The sequence below is a fragment of the Pyxicephalus adspersus genome, chromosome 10 (assembly GCF_032062135.1).
Source record: "Pyxicephalus adspersus chromosome 10, UCB_Pads_2.0, whole genome shotgun sequence".
In the NCBI taxonomy this organism is placed as follows: Eukaryota; Metazoa; Chordata; class Amphibia; order Anura; family Pyxicephalidae; genus Pyxicephalus; species Pyxicephalus adspersus.
This window is the reverse complement of record NC_092867.1, coordinates 8,989,980-9,007,042: the sequence shown is the minus strand read 5'-3', so window position 1 is coordinate 9,007,042 and position 17,063 is coordinate 8,989,980. Positions and strand designations below refer to the sequence as shown.

The window sequence follows — 17,063 nt, the reverse complement described above, 5'->3', positions numbered from 1 at the left end:
AGCTGACCAACGCCAAGGTATCGATTGCGTGGTCTCTGGACTTGGGCAGAGCTAGCGACTTCTTGTTCTCCTTGGCAGGAGGCTCCATGTAAGCGTACTGATTATGCAGACACTGGAAAGTAAATGTTCACATAAAAGTTTCTTTAATGTTTGAATTTACTTGCTATAGTTGGATATTTAACTATACTTTATTAGGTTAAACATAATTGTACTACTTATGCAAAATTTCAAAATGTGTTACCTTTGCTGAAAATAAATCGTTTTTATTATTACGTTATGCGCTGTACACAAACACCTGTAAGATCTGCTGGTCATAAAGTCTAATGATAATCAGGTTTTCGGTTTCTGAACAATGCTTTCTAGGGGTGCCCGATACACCTTCTTCAGTAAAGATTCAGACACAGAGTCAGGGAATATCTGCCTAAAACAAAAGATGCATTTTTTACAACGATATAGTCAGTTTATTATATTTATGGCTTATCTGAGGAAATACATATGCTTAGGGGCATATAGTTGCCAGCCATGTAAATCCAAATTGGAAAAACAAGTAACACTGCAGGAACAGTGATTCTGCTGTAGCCTCATACCCTGCACAATACATCTCAAGTTACCAGCAATACATGGGGTGTGGGTGCATATGACAAAATGTACTATCAGTATAACCTTTGTTTACTTTATGCTACAATTGTTACAGATATGGAAAAGCAACCTTTGAACTCTGTACAAATTAGGTTGCTTATATTTTCAGTTTCCATAACAGGCAGCAGACAGTTCTCAAGGTAAAGAATAACTGCCTTGTGTACACTTTGCAATATAAATATTTGATAATGAGGAAAAAGGATTCTAGGACAGGGTAGGTCCCAGTTACAAATCTCCTGCACACAAAAAAAAAAATCTCAACAAAGGTTTGACCTGTCTAAGCTTTTAAATTAAAAGTATTTGCCGCATATGTTACAAGGACATACATGCAGTGTCTGATGGAAATTTCCATTTTCTGATTCCAGAACTGCATCTCGATTTACAGTAGTAAAATTAACCAGAACCCATTTCCAAGACCATGGCACTTTTTGTCAAGAAGGGCTTTTTTGTGTGTGTTAACAACTTTCCTGTGAACCACACTATATCCTTAAAAGATATATGAAAAATCTTTACATCATGAGTCACACAGAGTAAGTGACAATTATACAAAAATCTAAGAGCTCAGTTGAAATTTATAGTTCATGGTGCATTCCATGACAAATAACTTTGGAGTCTAATTTTCTTGCGTATACATCAATAGAAATTCAGTTAACTAGGACTATTTATAGCTAAAAGATGGGCCTGTGAAACATTCTGTTTTTTAAATGAAAGAATCAACATATGCCCAAACTGCTTATGGTATTTTACGGATGGGTCTTTCACTGGTAAAAGCAATAGTGAGGTAGTATATCTTCCCCAGCTTTGAACACATCATAAGGACACATTACTACCCATAATTTAAAAGAGAGATCTCAATGAACTAACACCAGTCAGGAAAATCTAATACACATGGTTCCAAGTAGTTAGTTACAATTCAACCAGATTTGTTCTTTATTATTCAGTGTTACAAAACATGTGCCAGGTAACTAACACTACATAGACCTAAATACAGTGTTCTCCCCAGCCCCTTTAAAGGGGGTTCACCGCCAGGCACTTTTCAGAAACCACCTGCCATCAGATAACTGTTAACACTGGGCTTTGTGTAGAGAGATGTCAGCGAGTTGGCAGCCATTTAGCTATGCTGACAGAGAAGGGAAAATTTTTTGTATAATTTCCACTCATTTGCAGAACTGACAAGCTGTCCATTCTTATCATGATGGAACTATCAAGCTGAAAGGGAGTGTCACTGAGCTGCAATACTAGTAACTATTTGCTACCCAGAGGGGAGTCTGGTGTACCAAAATGCAGATTACTGTATAAGGGCTTTGTTTAAATTTGCAAAAAAAAGATAACTTTGGAACAAATCTTAGAAATTGTCTCCCCCCCCCCCCCCGAAAGAGGAGACATCCACATTGTATATTTTTTCAGATGCTACATGTAAGGTTTAAGGGCAGTTTGCTACCACAGCCATTTCCATAGACTTAAATTAGAACTGCTCATCACTGCTATGGATAATTGTGTGAGGATAAGATAGTGGTTTAATGATTCCAGAAATTAGCATTTCTCTGAAAACTCATTTTGCCAAATTCCTTATTTGAATTAAGGAAAAGTAATTAAAAAAAAGAAAATAGTAATACATATATTTAAAAAAAAAAAAATTCTATTCCAAGTCTTCTCCACCACTAGAAGATGCTTGTTTTTAATAACTGCATTATCACGCTGGCTTTAGTTCCACAAAAAACGTGTAAAACACACAGGTATTTCTTTATTTCAGATAATGGTATGAGTCATGAAAGGTTTTCTAAAATCATTGATTTCTATATAGGTATTCTTGAGGGTATTTTTTTGGTGGAACAAATCTCTGCATTTGATTAATCTATAGATCTTTACTAACCTTTGGTTGATTTTTCAATGATCCTTAAAATAAATGGATTAATTTAAATGTTTTTCTTCTTTTTCATTATGCAAAATGTCTACAAAAAAGATTTGAAATTGTTAGTTACATTGACCAGACTATTCAGTGTTGAAAAAAATCTTTATATTCATTATGACAAAGAAAAGCTGAAACAAATCACGATTTCATATAAATATACAGGAAACAAAAGCAAACATTGTTTTATTTCTCTCTTCTAAAATATATTTTAAATACCCCCAAATCATTGGAAAACAATAAAACCATACCATATTGTATTTTTCACAGTATCTGTACAGTTGTCAAAAATGAATTCTAAACCCCCGAATTTCTACAAAAATGACACTGCAATACAAAAATATTGGATAGCTCAAAATCCCTGAACTTGTTTTGGAGATGGCTCTGTACACAGCGACAATTAGAACACACAAGAACAGATATGTGGATGATGTGTGATAGCAGAGGCATTGCCACAAATAATACAGAACATATTGCTGGAATAATGTATGGGTTACCAGAATCTTCTGCTTTTCAATATGCACAGGTACATACCTGTAAAAGGGATACGTTTCTTAGTACACACCGCCTATTAAACCCTAGATTTAGGTGACAAACAGCATTTACAGAAAAACACATGAAATCACACAAAGTTGATGGAGGATATATTGACCACACATGGTGGAATCTACCATAGATTAACATCTGCTCTTATACTAAATAATTGTCTGACAGCTTATTTATTTTCATTATTTTCATAGCTGACCAAATACAAATTAAGTTCCAAAGATGATTTGTGAATTCTATTACTTATTGGCTCCTTTCTGGCACCCCAAATTCAGTAAAGTTTCTATGTACCAACCTATACCCTGATACCCCAACAAGGCCCCCTGCCTTTATTCTGAGAGCATAATGCCTCCTCAAGCATTCTGAGAGGGCAGGCAGGGAGGTATATGATTTTTTTTCAATACTCAGCAGTGACATAACTATTGAGGTGACTTTAATACATATCCAAAGTGGTGGACCGAAGCAAGGACAGTAATTCAAGGAATGTCCACCGTACCTGGAGGTTTCACTTGACCACAAATCCTTTTTGCATCACTTATTCATCTAGAAATGCTCTTAACTAAATATTTGCAGTGAAACCATACTGAAACAAAGACAAAAAAAAACCTGTCTATATAAAGTGGACTTAGATGTAGTGTGGCAGACATTAGTGATTGCAAGTATCAATTCCCAAGGTATTTTGCACCATAATGTGTTAATTTTGACAGACCACAAAATTAGACCTATTTTGCACAAAGAAGCCACCTGACCTTCATACTTACAGAGATATTATTCATTGAAAGTGATAATATAGCTGTTAATCTAGAAGCGTCCTTGGTCTTTAGTGAACAAAGGAGTCCCTCAGACATGCAATTGTGAGCCTTCGTCTATAGCATTTGGAAAGTAGATTAAAACATTCCATCTTAATGGTTGGGAGGCTAGAGATTCAGAGCAACGCACGGGTAATTATTGATCCAAAGATTTATTCACATAACATCCAAACTGAAAAGCTGGTTGCAGGTTGTAATAATGCAAAAAGCAAAATCGGTACTGCCAATCTCTGGATGTCTTGCTCTCAGGGGTGTGAAGACCATGGAAGCATGAAGCAACCACAACCAGTTATAGGTAACGGAGATAAAGAAAAAGATCAAAAGGCTGTGACAGATTCAGAGTTAAACACTGCATTTCTACTACCAGCAAGGATTTTAAAATTATACCCTAAATTCAGTAAGACAAAGACTGACCAAATCCAGTACTCAAGGGCTGCACAGAAGACCTAAATACACAATGTTCACAGATCTTAAGGTAAAAGTTGGAAATCACTAAAATAAATTTGTTTAAAAAAAATCTGTTCACAGAAATCCTGGTAGGTTTAGCAAGCATAATCATAACTATAAAGAGGAACTGCAAGAGACTACCAAGGGAAATTTTTTCAAGACCCTTGACATCCATCTTTACTGCAAGAACAGGCTTTTGTCTGTGAAAAAGTCAAATAAAAGGGATCACATGAGCTCAACCATCTGGCTGAGAAACTGTCCCAAAAGGTGTCATTGCAAATCAGTTATTAAACTGTACACCTTAAACTCCCTGCAAAGAATAGGAATCATTGTCCCTCTCCCCTGAGGTTGATCCCTGTGGCCTTGAGAGACACACTTCAGGCATGTGGGGAGGGGGCTAGATATGGGGTAAAATCTTTATTTTTTTTTGCAGAGTACAAATAAAGTTTAAAAAAAAACAACTAGAAAAATGGTAATTTCAAATGCTCCTACAAAGCATGATCATGCTGCAAATTGCGATGTTGTGTATATGGGAAGCATCCAAACTTCACCCAACTACATTTTGCCAGCTAAGTTGTCTCCTGGAAGCCGTCTCCTCTAGTCAAAGATTATCCATGGTTAAACTAGCAGGTAAAAAACTCTTTAGAAAAAGCACCATTGCCTTCCTGTGAGTATTTCAAGCAGCTCAGATTTATTTTGGTGCAATATAGCCTTAAAAAAAGACTATTAGATTAAAAGCTATACTGTGTAAAAAAAAAAAAAACAAAAAAAACTTTTAGAGGTTTAAACTTACAGCTTAGATAACTAAACTCTAATTTTGACTGGAACTCACCAACCAGTGTGTTAACCTTGTCAGTTATATACAAAGACAAGACAAAACAAACGGGAACCTAAATGTTAACCCCCCTAGCATTCTAATTCTGTCCATATTTACATGCAAAAAGCATTTTTTTGCATGGAAATTCATTTTACATTGTAGGCCTATAATTCTTAGGCTTAACTAACTGAAATATGTTGAATATTTAATACATTTATTAATAAATTTTAAGTAAAAAACACAAAAGTCTGTTAGAAAAATAAAAAATGTAATATAACTGTACAGTAGCATGTATAATATATATATTTAATATAATTATATATATATTATATAAAGATTTCTTTGTATTGGGCTCAATACAGCTATTTTGTATTGAATACAATTACAAAATTATTTGAATTTCCCGCTGCTCCTCCAGCCCGTACTGACAGTATTGGGAAACCTCAGAGATCGTCTCTGCACATGCCGGGAGAGGATCGAAGAAAGAAGTGTCCGGAGGAGCTGCAGGGACCAGCAGGACGCCAGGGGACAACAGTGGAAGATTTTTTTTTTTTTTAATGTTTTAAGCGACCCCGGTTGTGACTTGAGATTACCGCTTTTTCAATAGTAAATCCATCCCGAGTCACACTCAGGATTACCGCTAGGGGGGTAAAGAGTGGTTAACCTACAGTGAAAGGAAAAGACTTCTTGTCCTTTCACTAAGTTCCAATTCATAAAAAATGTATAATGATATACATACTTTGGTTCTGAAACTCAAATCAAGAAAGAAAAGTGTGCTTTAATTATAGGCCTGGGGTGGAAAAAAAACATATGCAGTATATCTCTCTGCAATGAATGCATATTTCCTCATGCTTTGCTGCTTCAAAAATACTGCAAGTACAGAAGCATGCCAGTAATTCTGGCGGCAAGACAGCATTGTCCAAATTTCTTCGGATGAGTTGACAACGGTACTTTGATAAATGTTTAAACCATGTGGTCAGCCCTACTACTGGGTTCCCCTTGGGCTGACTACAGAGTACTCTGTTTCTCTTTACATAAGGAGGTGTTCTCTTTCAACTCTTATGCTACTTAAGATTCAGGTGCAGCAGAGGCAAAACGGTGAGCTCCCTCATTTGGAGCCATTTTTCTTTACACATATTAGTGTAATTGCAGTTTTTAGAAGGGGGGAGAGAAGAGAAATATGCATGTGTAGCAGACATGTACTGCCTGTGTTTGCTCCATCTTCACTTCAAGAAGTTTTGGCTTAAGCGTGAGTGGAAAACCAAAACAAAATAAAGTAAGGGTACGACAAATCTATTTAAGGAGACAACTTAGTTGGCGTGGAAGTACTCCCCTCATTTACCATAACATTATTTTGGAATCTTAGAACTTCAGTGCAGAAGATCAGTGAGTAAATATGAAAATACAAAGAAATGATAACCGTGTAATATTGAACCCTTTAAATTCATGAATGTACGTCAGTGGCATATAGTGGTAAGAGCCACAATGATATGGTTTCTTTTGTGCACAAACTCTAAACCCTGTATGTATAGCACCAATTCGGTTTATTAGAACAGGTCCCAAAGTGAAAAAAGACGGAAGAACAGATCAATAATATTAATAATACAAAAATTAACTGTAGAATTAGAAACACCTTTTTTTGAGACTCACATGTTTTGGAATGTTTTTTATCAATTCATTTCAATGCACAACATTTTCCTTAATCAAATTGGAATACAGGTATGCAAAAATTAGCTTTATACTTTTTTTAAAAAAAAACCCTCATCAGTGCAAATGTCATTCACAAAGGATTGCAGAGTAGGTATCACATTAAAATCAATGTGTGCTGTTCCGCTTCCTGCTATTGATTTACGAATAAAACAGTACAAAATTCCCCATTGGTAAAAAATATGAATTTACAGTAGAATTTGTCGGTTTTTCCAATTATACCTATTTTTACATTGAAAAATGTCATTATTGCAATAATTACACATCTTGGGGGTAAAAAAGGAAAATCACAAACTACTTTTCCTGATGAGACGCAGATGAAAATGTATACTTTTAAAAGTTTCACAAAAGTCTTATCTATACAAGTTAATGCTTACTTAAACACAAAAGTTTCAATTATCAGTCCATTTGTGCAAATTCAATGTTCAAATGAGTGCAAATTAGTTGATATATAAATAGAATATTTGTGACCTAGATGCATATATGTTGATACATGACCTGACAAGCCTGTTTTTTTTTTTAAATGCATTTCAGGAAAAATGGACGTTCTAAAAATACAAAATCACTTAAAATGAATGATGACGAACAGAAAAAAAACAAAAATATTAGGTTAAAATGCAATTGCTGCAGTGTTTGTGTAATAGCCCAGCAAGTACCGTTTTCATTATGGTGTTGTATTAGACCACTTTTTCTCAAGATGTTGCTAGAGCCATAAGCACTTTGTGCCTCTTAGGTCAGTTCCAGTAACCCCAATAATCTTTTTTGCCATCTATGACATTTTTCCCCACTAGCCACCAATGCATTCTTCTCACTGCCCCCATTCTAATATACTGTGAGCTGTGGATATAGTAATTACAGTAGGGGTTCCCCAAGACTTGAAAGTTATTTCAAGGCTTCTTCATTTTATTAAGTTACAAAACACTGATTTTAAATGATATATAACTAATAAAGCCTCAGTTTGCACACAAAGTAAATTAAAATTGGAACATAAACAATTTAAGCGTGCAAAGCAATGCAAACTAGGGCTAATTTGATGTGATCAGAGTGACCTAAAACATAAAAACTGATTTCACCAAGGTTACAACACAAAAACTGTAGCAATGTGCTTACTAATCTGACTATTCAGTATTGGTTTTGATAAACGGTCAATTCTAAAAATAAATGTCCTTAAACAGCCATTTAATAAAAAATGTAAGCCTGTAAATTCAGACCAAGCCTGTGATACAAATATTATTACTTCAGCTACAGCATGTTAAAAATAAAAGGCTATTTTGCCTTAACCTTGCAGTTTTGTACCAACAGGCTACATTCTGGATTTTGGTTCAGCTTAAGAAAATGGCTGCTTACACAGCAAGTGGCAGTAAGGATAAAACGGAAGCCCAAGATTTTTTATCAACTTAACATTAACTCAAAAGTTTCCTGTCAATTCTAGCAACACAAACAAAAAATGTTATTTGTGTTAAAAAAAAAAAAAAAAATGGGGGGAGACGTCATTGGAATACAAAGCAAATATAGGTGTGACTGATTTATGCTACAGTACAAGTGCTTGTGCATCAAGTATAAAATGCAATGTTTATCACAATGACATGTCTTCTAAATATGAAGAAAAAAAAAAGAAAAGATAAATAAGGCACTGTACTTTTCAAACATTCACGGTTTTAAACGAATAAAACTACACTAAATAATTTATTTGAGCACCAATAACAAAATTAAAAACAAACTTTACACTTCCCTTCTCCATACCCCAAGCCTTACAATTCCTAACAGCATGGTTAACGGTAGGTTTGCTACAGTTTAAAAATAATCACAATTAATGCAAGTTATAGCTGTACAACAAAACACAGGTAATTGAGTATCTAATTTAAATTCAAGTTATCATCTCTTGCTTTGTGTGGAAGAGTCTGTTCGTGACCTGTTTTTTCGTTTCTCCAGATGCGGGTTTTTTATCACCACTTTCGAACTAGTACACCGCTTTCTATGACGTTCCTTCATCAACGGCTGCGACATTCTTGGGATTCTCTGTTCTGACAGAGGAGAGGGGACCAGTTGCTGTTTAGATGATCTTGTCTGACAATTTCGAATGACAAGTTGCGTTTTGCTGGATTTTTTTTGCTTAGGCGTTTTTGTTTTCCCTTTCTTTAAAGCAGATGCCTTGACCGCTTGAACTTTCACCTCTTGCCTTTTTGAAGCTTGGAATTGTGAAACGCCGTCTGTTTTTTTTACTTTATGGGCCACTTTTATGGTTAGTAAATTTGTTGGGATCTTGTGCCTATTTTTATCCAGCTGTGGTTTCACCTTAATCTTCCTTTTTTTACTCGGTTGTACGACTTGCTGTGCTGACTGGTCATCTTTGGGACGTTTCCTAGCTTTTTGCTTTTCGTTCACCTGAACAAGTTTAAAGGCAGGGGAGTTTGCAACAGTCTGTGAATTCAGTTTCGAAGAAGGTAATCTATTGTTTTGCACAGGATCGATTTTTGATGCTGAATTTTGTACAATGCATGCCTGATGTTTTTTATTTAGTGGTGCAGATGGATGATGTAGTTTTTCTCTAAAATTATTGTACTTTCTGAGGATGCGGGCACTGGTAGTTTTATTTTTGTTAACATTTGATCCAGGGTATTTTGAGTTACTAGCTGCTTTGACCAGAATTTTTGAAGACTCAACAAGTTGCACTCCGTTCTCAAGTTTGGAGAGTGCATTTTGAGTTTTGGCATTATTACATGCCGGGTATGCAGAAGCAAACTTTTTAAGGTGTTTTTTCAAGCGTTCGGCTTGTAGTGTGTGAGGATATAAATTTGGGCTTGGATGCCTCTGTACAGGAGGAAAAGGAAGCTGGTGTTCTTCAGGGAAACGGGTATTCAATTTCTTAGTAATTACTAAAGATTTGGTTTCCGTTGTTTCCAAAAACCATTTGCAAATATCAGATATTTTAAAAGAGTTCATAAAAAGCATTTGTATTGGAGAATATCTCTGTGTCTCTTCCATAGATTTAGCTTTCCTTGCTCTTTTCTTGGTTTTCCAGATTTCTTTTAATTTATCAGCTTTACTTTTAGACTTAGGACCGACTGATCCATCTTTCTCCAGTGAAATCCAGTTATTGTGAACAGAGGAATATTTGTTATTGAAAATGGACACGCGTTCTTGGCTTTTTTCCTCATAATACCAGTCTATAAATTTTGGTCTAATCATTTCTTTATCTTCAAGGCTGTGTAAAGAATTGTCCATGTCCGTAAATGCAAGGGATTTCTTAAATGGCTTCCCATTTTCCGCAGACAGGTGTTCCAATTTTGCTTTTTGAATCTCCTCCTTACTCTCTGTCAATGGATGTACCTTGGTGCATTTTGTTTTACTCCTTGTCCGAGCAAGGGAAACTGATGTATCTGCTGGCATCTGCTTATTACATTTTTTACTTTTAAATGGACAATCATTTTTTGAAATGACTTGGCTGCAGATACTTTCTTCATCCTCCACCTTTAAAGAATTTTTACTTTTTGAGCACAAAAATACTTTTCTCTGATCGGAGCTTATTTCAAAATTGACACTCACATTTTCCACCCTCTTTGGAGTAGAGGTAGATGTGTTTTTAAACATTCTTTCAGAAAGTAAGGTTTTTTCTTCAGCAAATTGGTTGCTTAAGAACTGGACACAACAATTTTCACCTTCAAGGCTTTCTCCAGATTTTGGAATAATTTGTGTTAGAAGTCCATACGGTGTAGCACAATCAGTACTAAACTCCACGGACCTATGTGGGGACTTCATGCTTCCAAACTGAGAAATCTGAACTTGGAGAGAAGCTTTTTTGTTTTTAGACATGTCGGTTTGAGTTTCACGGCTTCTAAGGCGTCTGTCTGTCGGGATAGGTGTCTTTTTGAGCTTTCTTTTTAATGGCATGGGGCTTTTACTATTAGTATTGTTGCTTGGTAAAAGATTGTCCAGTGTGTCTATTCTGGTTGTATTAGAATGTTTTTCTCCATTTATCTCTTTGGTTTGTGAAGGTGTATCCACATCAACATTATTGTCATGCTTAAATGAAATAACAGAATGACATTGTTGAATATCATCTTTTGTGACAGACCTTTCTTTGAGCTGGAGGTCACTTCGCTCACATATTTTAGCACATGTGTCTATAAGATGGTCAACATCTTTGTTGTAAATCCTATTAACATGATTATAATTTGTTAAGCAATCAATTCTTTTTGAAGGTTCTGTTTCTAATTTTTTAAATTCTATTTTCCCTATAGGCTCCACATGAACAGAACAATTATCAGCGTTTGATTGTTCAATGTAATCTTCCTGAAATGTCTCAGTTTTTATTGGTCTTGTAACATTTGAGCTGCCTTTGCCAAATTCTTTTGTATTTTCTTCTAAAGGATTCAAATAATTTAGGTCTTCAAAAGTTTTTCCCATTGTGCCATTTGCTATGGTGTTTGAACCTAAATGCACAGGTGAAATGTCACAATTTTTAAACATTTGTATAGAATTCTCAACTTTCCTAAGCAGTTCTGTGTAGTAGGGTGTAGTAAATGACATCCTATACTTTTTTATTTCATTTGAGAGTGGAAATACTGAACAGCTAGTGGAAGGGGAGTTTGATAAAGGGACATGCATTTGTTCAACTGTTGGCTTCTGTGAAAACTCATTAGCAGCAACCTCATCTACATTATTATGCTCAGAATGCAAAATCTTCTCTAATGACATTGGGGTAGCATTTTCAAGGTGGTCTCTGTGTATATTTCTAGCATCTAGCAAATTATCCATTTGCACCAACTTTTCATCGGGTTTTGTTTGCAAAACTTCATTTGCAGGATGGGGTCCTGAAAAGGATGGATTTTCATTTCCATCACGTACAAGAGAGAAAACGGCTAACAAAGAGTCTGACCTTTCATTTACTGGCTGTTCCACCATACCTGAGATTTCATCAGTGTTTTCAGATTTCTTGCATATAGATAGGTCTTGGATCATTCCATGTTGTGGTAGGGAGTTAACAGTACCTATTCCCACACAGGTCTCTTCTGAATGGACCAATGATACATCATTGGTAAGAGGTAGTGTGTCAGCAATAACTCCGTCAGAATTAATTAATGCTTTAGCAAAATGTAATGCGCTGTTCCCTTTATCCTCAACTTTGGAGTTTCTGACCAGTGTACGAACAGTGGAAAACGGACTGTATTCATCACCAAAAAGACATCCCCTGGTGCTTTTTCTTGCAGTGTACCGTGAATAGGGAAAAGATTTTTGTTGCTGAAAGTGGTATGGTGCTGTAATTGGTTCAGTAATGTAAACTACATCACACTGATTATCACAATCACTTTTCCTTAAGCAAGGAGTATTTTTACATCTTTTAGGAGTTTTTGAATGCTTGAAATTTTCATGCAACCTAATTTTATGAAAAGGTGATTCAGAGTTGTCATTAGGAGGCAGAAAACTCTCATAATGATTTACATGAATTCCACGTTTTGTTACAACTACAGTATTTTGCTCAGAATTTTGCTTTAATTTACAGTCACTGTCTTTGTCCACACTGGTTTGCCTGGGACTAATGCACTGTGCATTTTCTTTATCAGCACATTTAGGCAAGTTATTAAAAAATTCAGCTTCCTGAGCACTGGTTACTGGAGCCAATGTTAAGTTACAATGTGAGAGAATACAGCATTCTGGAAATTCAGTCTTTAAATGTTCCATTTTTTTAGTGCACCCCGATTCATCTGATTGCAGCAGCTGAGTATTTTCCTCATTCGTATTAACGTGTAATATGTGGTTTTTTGTAATATTTTCTTCTTGTTGGTTTGTGGGGCTAATACAATCTTTTAAAATGGCCATCTTTGAACTATCCTCAACGCCTACAACAATTGGAGATTTTAAAATATCCATATTCCATGACACTTGCCTTGGGCAGTCTTCCATCTCTGCATAAACTGTAGCAGGATTAATGGAAGTCTCTATGCTAGTTGAATGTATATTCGTTTTCCTTGTACACTGGTCAGAATTGTAATGGCTACTGCCTTCCATGTTAGAGTTACTGAAATCCAAAATAGAGGCACTTTGACTTTTGGAATTTATGATGGGCTTTTCAGTGCACAAAATATTTAAAACACGTAAAAACTGATTTTGATGATGAGCACACAATTTAACCATGAACTTTTCCAGTGTTACAATTGTCGTACTGCAGGGAACTACAGCTTCTCTCTCTCTTTTTTGTGTGCTGGAAAGGAAAAAAAAAAAATAAAGTTAGTGAAGAAATTACATGCTAAAATACATCCCTAGCAAATTCTTCTAAACAGATATTGCACTGTACTGGTGTTCTTCAAATGTTTATAAGAAATGAGTACAAAGATTTAACCTGCAAGGCTTTAAGTTAACTTAATAAATGATCCTTGAACATTCCAGAATCAATTTTATTCTACTGCTAAACAAACGTGACAATCCCAAAGCCAGAACATCATTGATAATGCAGTGAAAAACCACAGGGTAGCTGTAAAATGGAGGGCAATAAACACTTATGACTGACCTAAATTAATGTACAGAGTTGGGAGAACAGCTTGAGAGAGTTTATTGCAGTGTAACAATCACAGTCATAATTGGTTGTGCCATTTCCAAAATCTGTTGGACATAAACCTCTTTCCTCTGTGTTTGTTAAAGTGCCTAACCATGTTACAACATCTTTAAAGATTTTGACAAAAAAAAAAAAGCCAGAAAAAAAAAGCCTGGATATTGTCTTGAAGAGAAGTGGCCGAAGGGACGTAAATGTAAAATTATATAAAGGGCTCCCACTGGTTCTTTGCTCCTATTGGCCTCTCCACAAGAAAATTGCAAAGATGTGTACTTCATATGCATTGGTTATTATATACTGGTCTACCTGTATAATTGTACATCATATTGGACGTTACAAACCTTAATATTCCAATTTCACCATCCACAATATTTGCAAGCAATATTTTATGGTTTCTGTAAATTCCCAGAAAAATATCCATACACATTTATATTCATATTCCACACAGAAAATGGGTTTATGAAAAAATTCTTGCCTTTTTGGAGTTTGTCTACATTGTAATAAATGAGAAACTTTACAAAAGGTCTTAATATTTGTAAAGTGCACCAGTAATCTGGATAAATGAACATGAAGTTACAAAGAGTAGGCATTCGGAATCTGACTTATTTTAAATGTTGCAAAACCTCATAGCTACTACCTAGATTTGTCCTTCCATATTTTTTCAGAAAAAATATATCGTTAACAGAGAGCCCTGGGGTTTTAAAAGCTCTATACTTTGAAAATCAATGACAAACCATTATGTTGGCTGAATGTTGTATCTGCAGCAATCTATACTTTTAAAAATGGACTGGGCATGTGACTGTCCACTGATACTAATGGAAGCAGGAAAGCAGAACTACTATATATATATATATATATATAATATAGTTCTTCTGCTGTCCTGCTTCCATTAGTATCAGTGGACAGTCACATATACACACACGTAGTACAAGAAAGTCCCCCTAATTAATTAATAAAGAGTTCACAAAACATTTTGTAAAAAGCAAATGGTTGCAAGAATTATTTGAGTATATCCTCGTAGCTCAAGTCATAGAGCAAGTTATTGTGTAATTGTAAACCAACATCTGTAACTTCACACTGACCTGGGCCAGCAAACATTGATGGGTTAGCTAAAACTGTAATTCTTCCATAGGTAATGAAATGGCTTTATAGAAGATCTAAACCCCATTACAATATAAATTTTTACCAGGTTCAAATTTCATTTTAAGTTCAAATCATTCATTAAAGAGACCCAAATGCTGTTTATTTTAACAATATTCCAATAAGATATTACATGCATTTAACCTATATGATTGTCTAATTGACTTTATATATTTTATTATATTTACTTTATGCTGTAGAAGATTCCCCTGTGTAGACAGCCACAAGGTCTAAGATTGCTGCTGGAGCCCCCATCTTTTATGTGATACCAGCAGCCTCAGCAAACTCAAGGCTGCCAGTCATGGGATACTCTTATAGCAGAATTTCTCTGCCTTTTTCACATGGGGAATACCCAAGACTTTCCTGAAGACTGCAGAAACACACTGGAGCTAAATTAAGTTTATGACTGGTAACCAGACTATAAACATTAAAGAAATGAATCTCCAAAGTTTACAAAAGGCACTGAAAAAGCAGCTCCTCTCCCTCTATCTCTAGCAGTACAGACTTGTCAGCCTGCCAGTCCTAATATAGAACAGCAGGGGATGTAAACCATGATAGGGACCGAAACTAAACTTCACAAACTATTCTTTAAGGATGAATTACTTCACATGTCTTACAGCTATAAAACACAGCAAAAGCTTGGAATCAAGCTTTAACTGCTTGGTAAAAATATATACATACTTTTAACGACCATAGAGTCAAGACACAGGTGGCTTCTAAAATAATCGGCTAATTATCTTTCTTGTAATTTCACCTTGCCACATGTGCTTTCAGTGGGGACTATAGGTAGCCATGCCAATATATTTCACAGGCATGTTTATCAGTTGCCCCCACCGTGTAACTGCATTGGGAAAGATCCCTAAGCTGCAAGATATAGTTAAAATAAAACGGTGTTTCCTAAAGAAGCACACAAGAATTGTTGATAATACACAGTAGCACACTATTGTCTTTTCAGGGTAAGATTTACTTTAAGATAATAGGGGTAAAACACTGCAACAGAAGACAGAGGGACTGGTGTCTACAGATAAACACTGGTGTCACCACAGCAACAAAAAACACTAAATAAACCAGTCATTGGTGTCTCCGCAGGCAGAAGATCCCCAAGAGAGGATCCTTTGGATAGGAAGAATTGGGCACATTCCTGTCACATTTTGTGTGTATGATACAGTTTGATCAGATTCTTGTGTTACAGAGCTAATTCACTCCTCAAGTTTAGCGACTAGTGAAAATGCAGAAAGTCTTTTAAAGTATTTTAAGAATGCGCAATCAGGCAGGTCCCTACTACCTTCCTGGTCAATCCGGGTATCTGTCAAAAAGCTGAGCATCCTCAGAATTTCATACAAATCATTTCCGTAAAATCAATTAACTATTCTCCAAAAAAAAATTACTAATTATGTGGTTACATTTTACACTTTGGAACTAAAAGTAGCATTGATTAAAACCCAAAAAGAAGGGAAAAAAGTCTTGCATCAACCAAATGTCAATCTAGCGGGAAAAACAAATGCAGGTGTGGTCTGTATGGACTGGATAGCAATAAAATGTGTTCTTAAAAATAACCCAGTTTAAAGAGCATGACTCATAAAAAAAGCCAAAAAACTGAAGCTTGAAAAAAAAAAAAGAATTGACACTCAAGTTTCACCTTTTTAGATTTTCCTATGTTGCTGCCACTGCCAGAATTCACCCATTCTGATTTCTAGACAGCAGACAGGAATGCTGTAATAAACATTAAAACAGACAAGTACTGCAACGGCTAATCTAAAAGCCCCATAAAATAGATCTATTGTGTTCTGTTTCGTCGCAGATGTTCCTATAAAACGAGACTCTCTTCATAGTACAAAACACATAATATGCAAATAAGTCATTTTTTTCACAACAAATTTATTAGAAGAATAGTGGTTTTGAAAAGTCTAGCATCCAGTGAGAACTACCATACACAACATTACAGCTGGGAATGTATTTTTTTTCTCATTTTTAAAATGACATGGTCAAATAATACAATGGAACCATTAAATTTTTTTTACACATGCACGACGACAGAATCAGCGCTTTCAACATACAATGCCAAAGAAATTTAATAAAATGAACCACATGGATTTTTTTTTTGTTTTGAAAATTTAAAAGTACTTATCACATACAATAAGACATATCTTATTTAGTCCAGTCAAAATCAGAACTGCATTAAAAAAATAATTATGTAGTGCAATCAAAAAAAAAAAACAAAAAAAAACAAAACAAAACAAAAAAAAAGTTAACTGTGATCATAAGTGCTCTACTACATAAGACATTGATCATAGCAAGGAAAAAAATAAAAGTTTAAATCACACAGTACAAAAAAATCTAAATAAATATAAACTACAGTACAAGAGAATATTAAATTATACAATTCTGTCAAACTGTAAACAGTATATTGAAATGAGGTCAATAGGTGTGTAGGGGGTTCCTGTTATAGCGGAAACGGTTAGATTAATGCAAGATATATAATAATTATAATTTAAAAAC

General features: G+C 35.1%; 1 protein-coding gene across 5 annotated transcripts in view; it reads right to left on the bottom strand.

The window, feature by feature from the left end:
* Positions 1 to 2,634: 2,634 nt before the first annotated feature.
* The window catches only part of LCOR (ligand dependent nuclear receptor corepressor), a 46,633-nt gene continuing 32,204 nt past the window's right edge, over positions 2,635 to 17,063 (bottom strand). For all 5 annotated transcript variants that reach the window (XM_072424418.1, XM_072424417.1, XM_072424419.1 and 2 more), the window contains one exon: positions 2,635 to 13,076. In XM_072424418.1, the coding sequence (XP_072280519.1) occupies positions 8,750 to 13,076 (4,327 nt within the window). In that variant the 3' untranslated portion in view covers positions 2,635 to 8,749. The remainder of the gene's footprint in view (positions 13,077 to 17,063) is intronic.